General features: G+C 42.4%; 1 protein-coding gene across 1 annotated transcript in view; it reads left to right on the plus strand.

Annotated features, from left to right (window-relative positions):
• LOC147029990 (villin-1-like) overlaps nt 1–19765 on the plus strand; it is a 196541-nt gene that overhangs the window by 157331 nt on the left and 19445 nt on the right. Inside the window, exons 15-19 of the mRNA XM_085872156.1 lie at nt 1349–1486; nt 6825–6983; nt 8640–8819; nt 9595–9740; nt 16485–16629. Of these exons, the coding sequence (XP_085728282.1) occupies nt 1349–1486; nt 6825–6983; nt 8640–8819; nt 9595–9740; nt 16485–16629 (768 nt within the window). The remainder of the gene's footprint in view (nt 1–1348; nt 1487–6824; nt 6984–8639; nt 8820–9594; nt 9741–16484; nt 16630–19765) is intronic.

A 19765-nucleotide genomic window follows, 5' to 3' on the forward strand; every position in this document is an offset into this window, starting at 1 on the left:
ACACAAATTTTGATCATGCATTTAGTCTGGGTACCAAAAATAATAGTTTTACTTCCTTAATGATAACGGAATGTTTCAAATAGAACTCACCTCATGGTAGACATCAACTACATCTTGTTGGTAAAAAAGGTTAGCACCAAGTTTTCAATTTCCGAGCTTTAGGTGACGAAAATGGACCATATGGCAAATTTATGTCGCCCTGTCTGTTTAGCATCAAACTGATGGTACAATGTTTCCCTCGTAATGTCATAAGCGATTAAGGGCACACTTCTAGACTTTAACATTCAAATTGATTTGAATACTGTATGCACAGCAACCACATTTATAATTGAAATGTTTGTTGAATATTTTCAGGATGAAATATCACAGTTAATTAATTAATGATAAATATTTAAACAATTTTGAGATAAAATTGTTAATGACGGCCATTTTGGACACCATTTTGGATTTTTGGAAGAACTCAAGAGGTCTTATTGGTACTTGCGTGCTTCAGCATCTCTTAAGATGTATTCTAATGAGTTCCTCATACTTCAAAACATATATGTAGACATTTAAAGTGTGTTTTGGGGAAACCTGCTTGCAAAGTTATGAGAAAAACAGAAGAGGCGGCCATTTTGGACACCATCTTGGATTGCGGAAAACGCTCAAGGAGGATTTATGAGGACTTTTAGTATGTTATTCTAGACATATTCCTGGACCTATCCTGAAAAAATCAGCTTGTTACCAAAAATGTCCAGGTTAGGGCCTATTTTGACCTAATGCTCTTGGACTAGTGGTACATGCTTGGGAACCTCATTGGTATGCATTGTGGTCTGTGCTGTCACTCACGATTCACCAATAAGTGATGAAACCGGTCTGGCAGCTGAGGGGGTGTGTGGCAATGGGATTCTCATGTGTGAACGTCTTGATAGTTGTTGAGGAACTCTGGCAAGGGTTCGAAACAGCATAGCACTTGCCTTGTGTAGGTCTTATTTGGTTGATTTGTGCATTTTCTTCAATGAGAGGAGTGTGAGTTGGGGGGGGGGGTCAATTATTTATATAATCCGAGCCACCTGGGTTTAGTTGATTGGGTGAGAGCTCAAAAGCATCTGCATATGCCAGGTGGCATGATTGGGTAATAAACAATCTGATCATTAATTCGTATGGCTTTTCAAGAAATTGGAATAAAGACTTTTACTCTTAAGAAGACTCCACAGTATTTGCTTAAATGATTCCAAAAAACTTTTGAGTTTTTTTCTTTAGTCTGACTCAGCTTTGAGTAAGTAGGTTGTGTGGGTGGTAAAATGAATGGATGACAATCACATGCTTCCTGTCACATTATCTTGCTTGCAATGTTTTTCTTGTACAGATATGGCGTATTGAGGATCTGGAACTGCAGCCCGTCGATAAAAGACATTTTGGACAGTTTTATGGTGGAGACTGCTACCTCATCCTTTACACCTACAGTCGGAACAACAAGCCATCCTACATCCTCTACATTTGGCAGGTAAGGACAAGCAATTAAGAAATTTGGTTTTAACGAAAGGAACACTCTGCTTGAAGTAAAGCTGTTCTGCAGACGTTTGCTGAAGATATTTTTTTCAAACCTATAGGATTTGTTTTTATTGCTGAGATATGCCAAATATCGGTTTCTTATCTCAAAGGGGTTTTTGGGATGTGAATGGTATCTTTAATATATGATTGAAGAAACATCAAGACATGTGGTTTGTCAGCTACAGGTCACAATTTAAAACCAATCTTCAAAATACTTCACCACATGGTAGAGTTTGTCATAAGGAAGAAGCCTATTGTTTTTGAGGTCAAAAGATCAACATAAGCCAAAGGTCAACAACTTAGGTGGAGTTTCAAAAATCCTCAATTTTCATCTGATTGACTTGAAATTTGAAGAGGACTTATATTTCTGGTCACTGAATTCAACCAGCCAATTATTTTTGAGGTCAATATGAACAAAAAGGTCAACATCGGCCCAAGGTCAACAACTACGTTGGTATTCTGAAATCCTCAATTTTCATCCGATTGACTTGAAATTTGAAGAGGATTCATATTTCAGGTTACTGAATTCAACCAGCCAATTACACTGAACAACAAAATTTTTTTACTGGAGATGTGTAAAGTGATTTAGACTAATTTGGGTACGCTGATTTCAAAAATCATAACCGTTTTGCTGTATCACGTCAGGATTTTCAGTAACAGAAATATTCCCATTGCCTAGAAGTCAGGATTTCAATGAAATTTACAAAAATTCATTTATTCATTTATTTCATCATGAATGCTTCAAAATTATAGAAATTACAGAAAAACTCCACTAGAATGTAATTAAAAATGCTTTCGGCATTTGGCTTTGCGTTTGTGCTGCTCTGTGTCAGTTTCACGATGCAGGAACCAGCAGAAATCGCCCATCATGTTCGGGTTGTGCCGCCCTTGGTAACGCGTCTCCATGAGTGAAATCTCTTGGTGGAATCGCTCGCCGTGCTCGTCCGAGACTGCTCCCAAGTTGTCAGGGAAGAAGTTCAGGTGCTGGTGTAGGAAATGGATTTTCAGGGACATCCTGGAGCCAAGTTTCCTGAAGGACTCCAGCAGCTGCTGCACTATTTCTTCATAGTTGTCCGCGCGCTCGTTCCCCAAGAAGTTGTCCGTCACAGCTTTGAAGCTCCTCCACGCTGCCAGCTCTTTGGGGTTTAGAGTTGTCGGAAAAGTTTCGTCCTTCATAATCTGTCGGATTTGCGGTCCAACAAAGACACCAGCCTTGATCTTGGCCTCCGACAAGGTGTTGCCAAACTTTTCCTTGAGGTATAAAAACCCACGCCCATTCAGATCCATTGCCCGTACAAAACTTTTCATCAAGCCGAGCTTTATGTGGAGTGGTGGAAGGAAAACCTTGGCTGGGTCGACAAGGGCGACATGCTTCACGTTGTGTCGACCAGGTACATGCTCTTTTCGCTCTTCCCAATCTTTCTTCGTCCAGTGATTCTTGTCGTCTCTGCTATCCCAGAGACAAAGGAAGCACATGTATTTCGTGTAGCCTGACTGCAGCCCTAACAACAGCGCCACCACTTTCAAGTCTCCGCAGATGTGCCAGTTGAAGTCATTGTACTTGATGGAATCAAGCAGCTGCCGCATAGTCTCATAGGTCTCTGTCATGCCGAACACGTGAGCCAGTGGGACTGATGGTTTCTCGTTGCCATTGTGGAGCAAAACAGCCTTCAAGCTGTTCTTCCCCGAGTCGATGAAGAGGCGCCAGTCTGCAGGATCGTGATCACACCCAAGTTCTTTCAACAGACCGTTGATGTCACTGCAGAATGTCATCGTGTCTTCCATCTCAAAGAACTCAGCCATGTCTCTGTGACGTGCTCTGAACAAGGATATCTTGGTGTTAGGTTCAAGTAGATTCCACTGCTGCAGCCTTGATCCAAGCAGCTCTGCCTTCGCCTTTGACAGCGAGAGATCTCTTACAAGATCATTTAAGTCTCCCTGGTTCAGAAGGTGTGATTCTTGAGTGTCGGGTTCAAAGGTTCATCATCACCATCCTCTTCACCACTGCTTACAGCTATGTTCTGATCAGCTGGAGGTGTTGGAACGGGGTTCTCGTCATCATGAGGCACAGGTTTACGAGCAGAGACGCAGTCAGCGTACTTGATGTGACCTTTATTCTTCTTGTTGAAGCCGGCGATGCTTGTGCAGCAGAAATAACAATCATCATGATGATTCTGCGGCTCACGCCATATCATGGGCACCGCAAATGGCATGCTCGCGCGCTTGCCCACCAACCACTGAGTCAAGGTTGTGTGACAGCTTGTGCAGCAGATGTGTGGTGCCCAGCTCTGTTCTTGGTCCCCCACCTTACACCCGAAGTAGTGAAAGTAGGCGGCCTTCATTTTCACTGCTGTAGATATACTTCGCTGTTGATCTTTTTTGGTATACCGACCACAGACATAACAGAAGTTGTCAGGATGATTGGTACAGGAACGCCTACTCATCTTTATCTGAAAGAAAGAAATATAACATAAGTTACAACAATTGTACGAAATAGACATGTTAAAGACGTATGTAAATTTCATTGAAATCCTGACTTCTAGGAAATGGGAATATTTCTGTTCCTGAAAATCCTGACGTGATACAGCAAAACGGTTATGATTTTTGAAATCAGCGTACCCAAATTAGTCTTAATCACTTTACACATCTCCAGTAAAAAAAAATTTTTGAAATTTGTTGTTCAATGTTATTACTGAGGTCACCATCAACCAAAAGGTCAAGATAGGCCCAAGGTCAACAACTAAGGTGGTATTTCTAAAATCCTCAGTTTTCATCTCATTGACTTGAAATTTGAAAAGGATTTGCACATCAGATCACTGAATTCAACCACCAATTCTTTTTGAGGTCAAATTCGTTTTATGGATTTTTCTGCATGACGTCTTCTTCTTCTTGTGTTATCCATGTTTTGATTCTGGACAAAATACTTTTCAAAAGATTGATTGAAAAAAAGTTATCAACGTAAAAGTCTGTCTCCATAGTTACTGCTCGCCTACTTTTTTTCTGCTATCTCTGCTAGCCCACTTTTTTTCCCTCTGCCCCATGTTGGTATCGGTGCCGAATTTATGTTGGTGGAGGCCCCGGGGCACACATGGGTGGTGGTGGCCCTTTCTGCCACCAATGATGAAGTAAAGTAGTGGTTTTCAACCTTTTTCACTGATGGCACACAAAATTCTTATATCTTAATCTGTGGCACTCCTATTCAATTTTATATATGTATCACCATTGCCTTAAGAACAGTGCAGGCTTCACGAGTTAGATTATTGGATAAAACACATAATTTTCAGGAGTGTTTTTGCAGGTTTTTATTACCAGCAATGGATTCCAGACAAAATCGAAGATTGGCAAAGCATGCAATTAGCCTATCAAAAAGATAATGTCGTACTATTACAACTTCCAAGCTACATTTGATTCAAAATCGAGTAATGACACTATAAGTAATGAAATGAGAGGCATTGTTTTATATGTTTGTGGTATCGATTCCGGCAACACAGAAAGTAAAAATCCCTTCAACAAGTGAATACGGATTATATTAGCGAAACATTTTCCAACGAGACTTGTCAAATAACCATTGAATGCCCAATTTTTGTAGCAAATGTGCTATGCTAGTTAATATAGGGTTAACTAGAGGGTTAACCGGTAGAGCTCATACCTCCACCATGTAATGAATGATCCACGAGAACATATCGGGCCCAATACATTTTGGCAATATTCTATATATCGTTTTTGGCCCTTTCTCTCAATGGTGAAGAATCATTGAAAAAACTCGAGTGTCTGGATCCGGATTCAGATCTTAACCAAAATTGAATCAGTTCGTCCTTGTCACAGACTGAACCTGGGCACAAAATTTCATCCGGATCCGTCAACAACTTTTTGAGATATCCTGTACACAGACAAACAAGAAAAGATGCCGTGCAGAGCACAATACTTGCAAAATCCACCCCCTCTCCAAAGATTGCCATGGATACATCAAATTGTACATTTCATTAAGATTAATATTGACAATCTTAATCAAAGCTCAGGTCAATCGGATGAAAATAGATTGCTTTTCAGATTGAAATTGATGATTTAAGAAGATTGACCTTGAGTTGACCTTTGACCTCAAAATTGTCGATTTCCAAATTCAGTGATGTACTCTGCAATTGCTGCTTAATTCTCAGGTTAATCAAATGAAAATTGATGATTTTTTTTCAAAGGAAATTTTATGATTTTAGAAGTTTGATCTTGAGTTGACCTTTGACTTCAAAAATAGTTGCTTTCCCAATTCAGTGATGGACTATGCAAATGCTGTTCAACCTTCAAGTTAATAAGATGTACATTGACAATTTTTCAGTTGGAAATGGATGATTTTAGAAGTTTGACTTTGAGTTGACCTTTGACCTCATAAGTAGTTGGTTTTCCAATTCATTGATGTAATATGCAAATCTTGTTCAAATTTCAAGTCAATCGGATGAAAAATGACAATTTCAGGAATTTGACCTGAAGATGGATGACCTTTGACGGTTGACCTCAAAATCATTACGCTTCCCGGCTGAAACTACCTCTACAACTTGATAAAGTTTCATGTCGATCGGTTTAGAATTGTGACCTGTAGGCGATAAACAGACAGACAGAATAACAAAACCGACTGATCAATATACTTGAAAAATCTTCGATTTTGCAAGTAACAAACGAAGAGACAGAAAGGGGTTAAAACATAACCTCCTTCACCCTTGATGGCGGAGGTAATAAGTTGTAATTCACAACAATAATGAATATAATCTGAGAAGAGCCCTTGGGTGGTGGATGCTCCGGGGGTACGTGTTGGGTTGTGGAGGCCCTGGGGCAAGTGCCTCGGTTGTCCTTGGGTAAATCTGTCCCTGGTTGGTGGATTGACCTTTCACCCTCATCTACCCTCGATAGATAATTTATATTTTCCACATGCCGAATACTTCCCTCAAACAAATTTAGTGAATTTAAAAAATAATGAACAACAGCAGTGCATTATCAAGGAGATTCATTGTCACAATGGGAAACTTTATACTCTCTCTCTATCGAGTGCAGCCTGTGGCTGCTGGTTGCATCATTGGTTGGGACGCGGCTGTGCCACTGATGCAGTGTCCTCCTTACCAGTACACTGGTACTCATTTTGCCGACCTCGGAAGGATGACAGGCTGTCAACCTCCTGGTGTATATTAAATCAGCGGCCAATGGGGCTTGAACTCAGGACCCTAGGATCCCAAGCCGCCACCCTAACCATGAAGCCAACACCAGGCTTAACTTTATACTGTAGTACCTTTTGCCCTTGTATGCAGGGTCGGCATTCTAGCAAGGATGAGATCACAGCTTCAGCCTTCCAGGCTGTAACCCTGGATCAGAAATATGACGGGCAGCCGGTGCAGGTGCGTGTGACCATGGGCAATGAGCCACGACACTTTGTGGCTATGTTCAACGGCAAGCTAATTATCTATCAGGTATGTCAAAAATTCATGCTATCACAACTTTCTCTTGCATACCCCTTCTTTAGTATGCCCGTGGTATGTTTTTTTCTGGATGGGGTGTATTTTAAAATGCTGGTTTCGATGTGCGTGATGTCATAGGGTGGGAAAATCTCATGCAGATGTGACATAATAGTTTCCCATTTGATTCATGATGTTTGTGTTTTGAACATTGTCCTTCGAAGCCATTTATTTTGAATGCAATATTAGTGTTTGTGTATTTGCTTTAAATCTTACTTTCCATGAGCATGATCTCTTATCTCTTGCCAAACGTGACTAAATTGAGATTTATGCCATTGCGTGTAATCACCCACAAAAAAAATACATTTTACCCTCGACGAAGAATTCGGACAGGGTATTGCATTTGGTTCCATTTGTTTGTTTGTTCGTTTGTTTGTTTGTTTGTCTGTCTGTCTGTCCGTTTGTTGTTTGTCCGCACAGAACTTGTGTTTTTCTCCGCAACCGCTTGTCGGATTGAGATGAAATTTTCACCATTTGTGCGACTCCTCATGTAGAATGTTTCAATGATAATTATACAGTCATAGGTCACGTGGTGTGGCAAACATGTTGGAAAAACGGAAAAACTTTGGACCTCTGTATTTCTGAAACCACACCAAGGAAAATTTTGAAACTTGGCACGTAGCAAGTACTCCTCATGGGGAATGAGAGCGATTTTTCTGACATCATAGTTGCCCTCGTGATGACGTCATAATTGCATATGTAGAACACTACATCCGATCGGTATGAAAATTTTTGAGGGTCATCTAGGGGTATAAAAACGGTCCACAGAAAAAAAAAAATTAATGATGTCATCGGTCATGTGATTCAGCAGCCATATTGTTTGAAAACAAAACCTTCAAACATCTTTGAATGGCTGAACAGATCGAGGTGAAACTTTACACGTATGACCGCCTGTCCATGAGAACAAAAGGTTCACACATATGATGTCATTGGTCACATGGTTTGGCGGCCATATTAGATTTACCATAAAACCTATAAAAATCTTCTCCAGAACGGCTGGACAAATCGAGGGGAAACTTGACACAAGTGTTCCCCAAGCCATGGGTGCACAAGTGACACACAGCAAGCACTCCTCATGGGGAAAGAGTGTGGTATATTTATGACATCAAAGGTGCTTGCCTTCATTATGACATCAAAATTGCATATGGAGAACGCTACATCCGATCAGTATAAACAATTTTGAGGGTCATCTCAGGATAAAATGGTCCACAAAATTTTTTTTGATGACGTGATCGGTGGCGTGATTTGGCAGCCATATTTTTTTATATATATTTTTTCAAACTTCAAAAATCTTCTCTGAAATGGCTGAAAAGATTGAGGCAAAACTTTACACATATGACCACCTATCCATGAGTAACAAAAGTCACCCATATGATGTCATAGGTCACATGTTTTGGCAGCCATAATGGATTTACCTGGAAACCTATAAAAATACTCCACTCAAAAGAAGTCCTGGCGAGGGTTTGCAAATATCTGATTGCTCTTTTTCTTGTTTTTTTGTTTATTTATTATTTACTTTCGTGAATTGTATTGGTTCGAAAATACTTCTTGTTCACAATAATATATTTCTGGTGATCTTCATTTCTTAACAGCTTCTCGTTTGGTATGCAGGGAGGAACATCACGTTCTCATCACACTGAGCCGGATCCCCCTGTTCGTCTCTTTCATATCCATGGAAATGACCAGTTCAGCACAAAGGCCATTGAGGTGGCTCCACGCGGGGCAGCTCTTAACTCCAATGATGTGTTTGTGCTGAAGATTCCCAGTGCCTGTTACTTATGGTGCGGCAAGGTACGTGATTAATATAATAAGTCATTTTAATCATACCACAACTCCCTCTCCCCCCCCCTCCCTTGAAACTCCACAACCCTTCGTCTGCAGCATGCAATAAATAGATGGTCCTAATCCCTCCATCCCTCCCTCTCCAAACCGTCACTCTGAGCATAGATTCTGCTGAAGCAGTTTCTTTGGCGCAGGTTAAAATTCGGCATGGGTCACCAATCCAACGTGGGGCACTCAACTGAATGGGCAGGAATTTGTGACTTGGCTTGGGTGCCAGCGATAGCTCTTTGTGAAGGACAGCACAGTATCTTTAATGTCCACTAATTGGTGCTAGCAGATGGGACACCCAGTTTAACGTCCATTTGATGGATGGCGCACATACTGTTGCCTTGCCCTGCATGCGAAACAGCAAGATAACAGTTTATAGCAACACCAAGCTTAAACCCAGTCTAGACAGTTCAGAGGAGAGTGTGCACACCTCTAGGCTATCCAGCCAGCCCCCACTCCAGATGGCTGTAATAAATAGATGGCTCTTAAAAGCTGAAGAGCATCTTTATACATTATCGATGAGATTTATTCAGATGTGGCTATTAAGTCAGACACTTTTATTTGCTGAAATGGTTCATTGTTGGTTTATAATGCTCGTTGTGTGCACAGCCATACATATGTACTGGATTTTGTCCTTTCACTCATGACAATTTAAGTCGGTCATGGCTGGCCTTGACTGGAATGTCAAGTTTATCGCTAAATGAGGTGGTCTGCACTGTGTGGCGAAATAATGAAGGGTGCAAACGGAGATGAGCGTGAAATGGCCAAGGTGGTGGCCGACGTCATTTCCAAAGGGGACAAGCAGACAGTTGCTGAGGGCAAGGAACCTTTGGATTTCTGGGCTGCACTTGGTGGCAAAGCTCCCTATGCTGATGGGAAAAGGTGAGTCCATTGAAAATGTTTAAACATTCAACACGTTGATGATTTATTTTTAATCATGCAACTCCCAGAGTTTGTGTACCGAATATGTCGTACAATGTGAAGTGTACATCCGTGAAGTACATGGTAGAATGTAGTTATAGCTATGAAGGTGATCTTGTCATGTAGTTTCTCTTGATATGGAAACTTCAACTTCAATACTGCAAGCAACTATTTGGGTGCATCTTGCGTCCAACATAGTAAATATAAGCTTCATGTATTTGATGATGTGGATTGCGAGAGAGAGCTTGATATTCAAGAGCACTAGGTTGCAATTATATGCAAGCCAAAAGACAAACTAAAAATGTTGCATGTTCGTAAATTAACTTAATCAAGCCATGATCAAAAAAATTGCAAGTCATGTGATCAAAAACGCAATGTAATAAAATATACAATTCGGTATTTAAAGTGTGCTATCATTACTACAATTACTTCGTAATCAAATTGCAAATTTTTTTTAACTACTTCGTAATTCACAATATTTTAAACATATCCCAAAAGACCACAGATGCCAACTGCAACCCTTAAATGAGGCCGGATCCTTGCACCCAAAGTTGCTTTACCGTGCCAGTGAATTGAGCATGGCAGATGAATCGTGCATGCAACTATGCAGCAGTTAATTATTTGGCCGAGCAAACCAATGCCATGTGCTGCATTACATGGGTTACCATTAACATCATGAACTCGGACCAATTGCCCAACGGGAATGCTATGTTGGGCCAACCACAAAGAGGATAAATCAAGACACGCATCGACGCTTTCACGCATTTATTACAGGCATAGACAATGAAGGGAAAGAGCAGAAAATGATGAGAGGAATGATATAATGATGATGAGGAGAGATAAAATGGTGAGAAAATTCAAATAAATAAAAAGATGACAGGAAAAATGAAACACACAAATGGTACTTATATCAGCACATGTGAAACACATAAACATTCGCCCTTACCTTTACATGAACATACCTGACCCTGGAGCACTTATGAACCATTACTTAGCACAGAATACACTACTGGATCCATGGAAAACTGATCAAGAGATTGTGTTGAGGGGGGGGGGGGGAGAAAATATTGAGATTGAAGGTAGAGGAAAGAGCGGGACTTTTGGCATGCCCTGATCGAACCTGCGGCCACTCCAGTTGGGACCGGTTGGAGTGACCTCACTACAGCCTGACGCTTGAACAAGCATCTCACATCTCCCTCCCATATGGCAGAGCTCCGATGGTCTGTAGTCCGTACTGTGAGCTGGATGTTGGGGAGTTTGCGTTCGGAGGTGGTGCTGTCCCAGCTCTGGTGCTGAAAATCACTTGTGGTGGTCAGGTCAGGTTGAAGCCACTGCAGAGAAAAGAATGGGAGCCAAAGTGTAAAGATTAAGAAAACGTTTCATAGAAGTGAGCGTGGAAATCTTGGCTCTTTTTGGTGTTTGAGTCATGTCCTTGCTGAGAGAGAGAGAGAGAGGCGGAGAGAGAGAGGCGGAGAGAGAGAGGCGGAGAGAGAGAGGCGGAGAGAGAGAGAGGCGGAGAGAGAGAGGCGGAGAGAGAGAGAGGCGGAGAGAGAGAGAGGCGGAGAGAGAGAGACGCGGAGAGAGAGAGACGCGGAGAGAGAGAGACGCGGAGAGAGAGAGAGACGGAGAGAGAGAGACGCGGAGAGAGAGAGAGACGCGGAGAGAGATACATACATACGGATACCGATACCGGAATAATTCTGGCAACCTTCTTAGAAGTGATAAATGGAACAGGAATATCAGTCTGTATGAGATGGAAAATCAGGAAGAGGGTGTCCCTGATCATGGATGGTAGAATTAGAAACAAAGCGATTTGAAAAGAGGTTAGCCTTATCCAGAGGTGAAGTAACAACCTCAGGTCCATGAAAGAGAGCAGGTATAGAAGATTGTGGTTGAGTACACTGTTGGCAATCTACCAAAAGTCCATGGAGCCAAGTCGCTGAGTCACAATGGAATCGGCCACAGAAAATGCATATTGCTGCTTTCCATCCTCAATAACTCTCTTGCACAGGTTACTTGCTTTGTCGAACAGACATTTGGACTCCAGAGACCCTTGCACGTGGTACTGCTTGAAATAGTGGTTGCGATGAGCAATTGCTGATATACAAACCGGAGTGAACTATCGAATGGGAACGAACCTTCACTTGATAGATCCGTGAGGGAATTTACAGTAAATGTCCATACCAGTGCGAATCCATTGGGATATTTCCACAGCAGCCATGTCAGGACCAGGACTCAAAGCTGAGGTCTATGACACATTGAAAAGAAATGAATGAAATCCATCCTAACCCTAACCATCTTTCCCAAACTGAAACACAGTGTGTTGAAAAGGATGCACTGGAGTTGAGAATGAGGAATAAGAAACACAAACAGAAACAGTGGAATAATCCGAGTTACCAATTGGAGGAAGGACATCGGCAACACAGTCACCAGGGTTAGAACACAAAAAGAGAGCAAGTAAGTATCTTCCATCAGAAGCGGTCAGGAATATGAGTGGGAGAGGAAACAATTTGGGTGAGATTTTGAGTGATTGAGAAATTATAAGTATCGATACCAGGAGTACAAGTATTATGAGAGTGTACCAGCCATTCCTTGTGGTGAACATTGAAGTCACCAAATACCATGATGTGTGCAGAAGGGTGGAGTAAAATAGCCCTGCCAATGCTGTCTGAGATCCAATCGAGCACGGCACAAGAGGAAAAGGAAGGTGAGCAATACAGAAAGAAGAGATATGTTGTTGAATGCAGGAGAGCAAGGTGGAAACACATAAACTCGTGAGAACAACTTTCAAGAGCATTTTCACGAGCTAAAGATAGAGTCCTACAAATAGATACCAAGATCATGAGAAGGAGGGCGATCAAGTCTGTGAAAAATGTAACCAGGTAACTTGAAAGAAACGGAGGAGATGCCGCTGTCCAACTGGCACCCAGATTGAGGTGAATGTAAAGAGGAAGAAGAGGACAAAGATGAGGAAGAAGAAGAAGACTGACTGGTGCAATTCACCTTGTCCTGAAATGAGGAAAACCCACTTCAAAGGACCACTGTGAAGGTGGGGGTGACGAGACCAGGTGGAACAACACATTCTCCTAAGCCCAAAGATGTGACTACTCTTTGTCAGGCTCCAACCCATTGATTTGCCTGACGAGGTAAGACCTACCAGGAGCAGAGCTCCCGTCAGTATAGCTATCTGGGTCACAGGAGCAAATATACAGATAATGGACAAATAAATGGAAACACCAATGTAAGGTCACTTATTAGGGCTTCGGGCCACCAAGTGCATCCAGTGCAGCCGTGGCATAGAGTCCACCAGTGTCTGGAATTCTGCAGGAGGGACGCAGCACCATTCTTCCACGGGAAAGTCGATCAACTCACACCTGTTCGACGGAGGTGGAAAACGCCGTCTCAGGCGACTTTCCAGACTTATCTCATAAATGCTCGATTGGGTTCAGATCTGGTGACTGAGAATGCGATGACATCTGGATAACATCAGTGTTACGCTCATCAAGCCATTGGGCGACCACACGTGTTCTCAGGATGAGAGCATTGGGGGGTCTCCTCTTGCAGCCTTGCTCGCCATAATTAGCGGCAACCAGGCCTGTGCAGCATTTTTAGACATGACCCAAAGCATGCTGGGATGTTATTACCTCAACCACCAAAGGTGAAGGAGGTTATGTTTTCACCCCTTTTCTGTCTGTCTGTCTGTTTGTGTTCAGGATATCTCAAAAAAGTTGTGGACGGATCCGGATGAAATTTTGTGCACAGGTTCGGTATGTGACAAGGACGAACTGATTAGATTTTGGTGAAGATCTGGATGCGGATCCGACTACTGGAATTTTTAAGTGATTCTTCACCATTGAGAGAGAGGGCTAAACTGATATATAGCACGATATGTCAAAGTTGTGCATGGATTCGGATGAAACTTGGTGGACACGTTGGGTGTTTGACAAGGAAGAAATTATTCAATTTTGGTGAATATCCGGAACCGGATCTGCTCATTTTTTTAAGTGATTCTTCACCATTGAGAGACAGGGCTAAACTAATATATAGCACAATTTCTCAAAAAGTTGTGGACAGATTTGGATGAAACTTGAGTGTGTGACCACGATGAATTGTTTCGATTTTGGTGAAGATCCAGATCCGGATCCGGATCCGACTACTCGTATATTAAAAGTGATTCTTCACCTTTGAGTGATTGGGCTTAAAAACGATATATATCATGATATTTCAAAAATGTAGTGGGCCAGATATGTTCTCGTGGATCAGGCATTGCAGGGCGGAGGTATGCGCTCTACCGAGTGCCCTTCTAGTTTATTGTTAGCTTACCTGGACTTTAGTCAGGTGAGCTTATGCGATCGAGCGGTGTCCGCAGGTGAGTGAGTGAGTGAGTCAGTCAGTCCGTAAACACTTCAGTCATTATCGCTTGAACCAAACATACGATTTTGATTAAACTTGGCCACAAGCTTCATATCAGATGCCTAACAAAGGTGAATTGACCCCATCAAAATTTCCGCTCAATAAGGGGGTCTACGGGGTGGTGTTTGATTGCCCAAAATAGGTACTTGTTCTCTTCTCCAAAACTACACACACAATTTCGATGAAACCTGACCACAACCTTCCTCACCCTTGATGTACCAAAGTTTGTTCATGGCATTAAAAAATTCAGGGTCAAAGGGAGTCTGTGGGGGGTTTGAGTGACTGTTGCTCCTGATCCACATGAGCTTCAGGACAGGCGGTCCGAATTTTTTATTGATAATTTATTTGTTATTTCTGACTGCAAACCTCCTAACTGGTGATCAGCAGGACAGAGACAATGTGTTCCTGTGTTAGACACTTGATGCTAACAGGTCGTGCAGCAAGTGCTGTGATGGGACTCGATCTGTGCCCTGCTAATAAAATTAAAAATATTTAATGAACTAATCAAAAAACTAATGAAGAAATTTTTTTTTTATAAAAATACTTATAGAATTAGAGGCGCTTGTTTTGCCGAGCAAAATTGCCTTGCGCTTGTGAATTGCCCCGCAACTAGTTCCAGCGTCATCTCCATTGTCTTGTGTCACGTGACCTGCATATAATTTTTACTTCATCGAAAATAAACTTCGTCGAAAGGCACTGTGGGGTATTTAACATCCACCATTTAATGCTAATTCACAGACCCCCAGCATAACCTCCATCCAAGGGACAGTGCACACTGTTATGCAATGTCCTGTCTGCAAAGCACCCATTTGGCAAGTTATTAGAGTCTGGTTGGGAATAAGAAAAACGGAGCAGCATGTTTAGGAAATGCAGTCAGTGCAAATTTCCTGTTTCATCAAATGTGAGCTGGACACATAAAGAGGGGCATGTACTTCCTCTATATGTATGAACGAGTAGTCGATGGACGAGTTATGCTGCATCGTTAAGTTAGGGACTATGATATATATATATATATATATATATATATATATATATATATATATATATATATATATATATATATATATATATATATTCTACACACACACACACACACACACACACACACACACACACACACACACACACACACACACACACACACACACACACACACACACATATATATATATATATATATATATATATATATATATATATATATATATTCGTTTTTTTGTACTAGAGATATACTGTCAATGATTGGTGATTGGATAGAAAGGCATTCAATCGGAATAGAGGGCAAGAGAATAACGGTAACAATCTGATGACTAATGGAATAAATGGAGACAACAACAACTAAAATAGTCATGATGATTTGTCCTGCAGCACTGCCCGCAGAATTCCTGCAGCATGGCAAAGGCTTTGACAAAATTCAACTTTTGACTGAGCCAAATGGAATAGAACGGAGTAGTAATTTGGAGTTTGTGCAAAGTGGTGAGATAGAGGAGATAGCAAATGTATTTGCCTCCCTTCAGCACAAGGTTACAGGTGAAAGCAAATGTTTCACACACAGAAAGAAATTAGAAGCGTATTTGGAAGAGTGCATACCTCTGCCATGTAATGCCTGATTCAATTGAACACATTGGGCCCAACACATTTTTGAAATATCATGCTATATGTATCGTTTTGGCCCCATCTCGCACTGGTGAAGAAGCACTTAAAAAATTCTCACATCCAAATTTGAATCTTCACCAAAATTAAATCAGCTCGTCCTTGTCACACACCCAACCTGTCCACAAATTTTCGTGTGAATCCATCCATAACCTTTTGAGATATTGTGCTTTATATCGATTTTGGCCCAATCTCTCAATGGTGAAGAATCACTGAAAAAATTCTCACATCCGGATTTGAATCTTCACCAAAACTAAATCAGTTAGTCCTTGTCACACACCCATCCTGTCCACCAAGTTTCGTGTGAATCCATTCCTAACCTTTTGAGATATTGTGCTATATATCGTTCTTGGCCCGATCTCTCAATGGTGAAGAATCACTGAAGATATTCGGATTCGGATCTTCACCAAAATTAAGTCACCTGCATACACAAAAAAATTCAGAACGATTGCTTGAAAACCGTGGCCAAAAAACATGTGACAGACAAACGCTAGAGACCAAAATACTTGGCGAAAATTTTTTTTCACCAAGTAACAAACAGACAGGGCTGAAAACATAACTTCCTCTCCCCTTTGGCGGTGGAGGAAAAAGAGCAAATTTAGCATGCTCATTATGAACTCAGTAAATTTTATATTCCAGCTTCCAAGAAGAAAAGCCAAAAATGGAGCCACGACTGTTCGAGTGCTCCACACAAACGGGCCGCTTCTTTGTGACTGAAGTGACAGACTTCACTCAGGATGACCTGGATGAAGATGATGTCATGCTGCTTGACACTTGGGATGAGGCAAGTACCAGGAGCCTTTACAAGCATTTCTGTTTTTCATAGTTCTTGAAGTTTGGCTGTGATTTTTTTTTTTTTGTCTTCTTTTCTTGCAGTGTTCTCTAAAAAAAAAAATTGTCAATTGAGGTGGCCTTACCTCATGTTTTCTGCAAACTTCAAAAGAAACAACTGAAAATGTCTTTTGTCTTGCAGCTGCTGCTTTGTCGATGCATGATTCTGTTTCTCTTGTTTGTAGCACGTTACTGCTGATAGCACCAACTATAGGGATGCAGCTGTGCCCCCTGTAGGTTAGAGTCAGAATTTGGAATTTGTTTTGGGTCTGATGCTAACTCGCCAATAATGTCTCTTCGTCGAAAGACACTGTGGGATATTTAACAACCACCATTTAATGCTTATATACAGATCCCCAGCGTAACCTCAATCCACGGGACAGTACACATTGTGATACAATGTCCAGTCTGCAAAGCACCATTTTGACAGGTTATAGTCAAGCCGGGAAAAAGGAAAAACAGAGCGGCATATTTAGGAAATGCGGTCAGTGGATATTACCTGTTTCACGAAATGTGAGCTGGGTACATAAATAGGGGCGCGGACTGTACTTCCAATATATGAACGAGTCGATGAACAAGTAATATTAAATCAAATCAATAATCTACACTAGTGTGTGTGTGTGTGTGTGTGTGTGTGTGTGCGTGCGTGCGTGCGTGCGTGCGTGCGTGCGTGCGTGCGTACGTGCGTGCGTGCGCGTCTCCTCCATCACTCCACTCCAAAACCATGAAACCTTGCAGCCCAAAACTTTGCATGCATACTAATGTAACTCCGAGGGAGTGAATGAATGAAAACTCGGTGTTTGGGTATATTTAAACACCCCTTTTGAAGATAATTAATGAGGTGCTCATCATTATTAAAAAAAAAATAGCCGAACCAACATTGCAGTGCACCATCTTGCTCAGTCCGCTTTCACCTCGCAGGAGTCTTTAGCCACCATTTTGTTTCGGCCTGTTCAAATATGCCTTGACTTGGAACAGGTCACAACGGTTTCTATATATAACAAAGTGCTCAAAATTTATTTTTCATTTTCCTCACTTATACCATTGAATGCCTGATCTTCATACCTACAAATCACTTCATACACTGCTAATTGCTTCGCTTTATTTGTCTTTTTGCGAAAACATTTGTAATGATTTTTTGCTCAACTTTGAGTCAGGTCAGGTCAGGTGTGGGAGCATACGCTCCAGCAGCGCGTCGCTGCGTCCACTTTCCGCCGGTACACCAAGGGCCTCCGTCTGGCCATCCCCCAGGCAGATTCTTGGCCCATCCCCATGTCCTTGAGATGCTGATCAACCTGCTGCAACCACGAGGCACGTGGTCAGCCCATTGGCCTCTCCACTCACGAGGTTCCCTCACTGAGAGAATTTGGTGAGCAGGATCAGCGTCAGGAAAATGAGCCACATGTCCATACAGCCGCAGCTGATGTTCACGGACTATGCAGGCAACAAATCTCATTCGAGTCTCTCACAGCAACCATCGTTGGACATAATTATAAAGTCCGACCAGCAATAGGCAAGGATTCTTCGAAGAGACCTGGTACCAAAGGAATCAAGTCTCCATCTCAGATCCCTGGTCAGAGTCCAAGTCTCACATCCATAGAGCAAGACTAGAAGCACCAAGGACCTGAAGACTTAGACTTTCATCCTCCAGTACAGGTACCGACAGCGCCACACCCAATGATCCAGTGAATCCATGACTCCCCAGGCCCGACCCAGATGTCTATTGACCTCTGGCTCACAGCCAGCAGAGACATGAATGTCACTGCCAAGGTAAGTGAGTCTCTCCGTGACCTCAATATCCTCACCATAAACAGGTACAGACATGATAGTAGCATCCAAGATGTCATTGAAAACCAGGATCTTAGTTTTGACCCAGGAAACCTGAAATCCCAGCTGGTCTGACTCCTCAATCAGCAGTTTGAGGGCTCACAAAAGGATAGCCAGTCTCTGCAAAAATGACTGCATCATCTGCGAAATCAAGGCCAGATATCTTGACATTCCCAAACAATGCACCACAGCTTGATCTCTCTGACATCCTCCCTAGAATCCAGTCCATACAAGCGCTGAAAAGTGTGACGAACTCCAGTAACAATGGGAAATAAGTCGGAGATGGTATCACCACATCTCACAGCACTCTCAGTACCAGAGTATAGTTCAGACATCAGATTGATGAGTTTTGGTGGCACCCCACAAAGACCAAGAATCCTCCAGAGGGTATCCCAATTCACTGAATCAAACATTTTGCAGAGATCAACATGGGCTGCAAGCATCCCCTGCCAAAACCCTCATCTGCATTCTGTGAGGACCCGAAGGGCTAGGACACGGTCAATCGTTGACCTCTGGTGCAAAGCCTGACTGCTCTGGGTGCTGGTGCTCAAGCAGATGGTGGCGAACCCTCTCAAGAATTAATTATCCGGGCAAAGACCTTGCCCGGCACTGAGAGCAGCATCACCCCTCCGTTGTTGTTGCAGTGCTGGCAATCACCTTTGCCTTTCCAGAAAGGGACAACAGGGTCCCTCTTCCAGTCAGTTGGGATGATGCCTGTGTTCCAGACAGAGCACAGAACTTCATGCAATAACATGAGTACAGCATTTCCACCAACCTTGAGGGGTTCAGCATGGATGCCACAAATCCCAGGAGCTTTACCCATTTCAACTGGTTCACCACAACCTGTGTTTCCACAAAAGAAGGTGTATCTCAGTTGATTGGAGAGTCGGCAATCGAGATAGTAACACCCTGACATCCAACTCAACAGCTGGTGGATCAGCCTTATACAGCCACTCAAAGTTACTGGGCCAGCGGGCCTTCACTTCGGACTCCTCTGTCAAGAGCCCACCACCCTCCGTTCTAACTGCAGTACACCGAGGGACGGGCTTGGAGGAACGCAATGCGTGAATTCCCCTGTAAGGAGTATGAGAATCACTTGACTACAGGTGATGCTCTACCCCCTCACAGATTCCTCACACATAGGCCTCCTTGTCCACCCTTAGCGCACGTACAGTTTTATGCCTCAACTTCCTGAACAGCACAGCTCTGCAATTAAGCCTGGCCCTGTGACTCCATTCAATGGTATCCAGTGCTTCTTGAGA

The sequence above is a fragment of the Eptatretus burgeri genome, chromosome 3 (assembly GCF_056783735.1).
Source record: "Eptatretus burgeri isolate ZD-2024b chromosome 3, Ebu_testis_v1, whole genome shotgun sequence".
Lineage (NCBI taxonomy): Eukaryota > Metazoa > Chordata > Myxini > Myxiniformes > Myxinidae > Eptatretus > Eptatretus burgeri.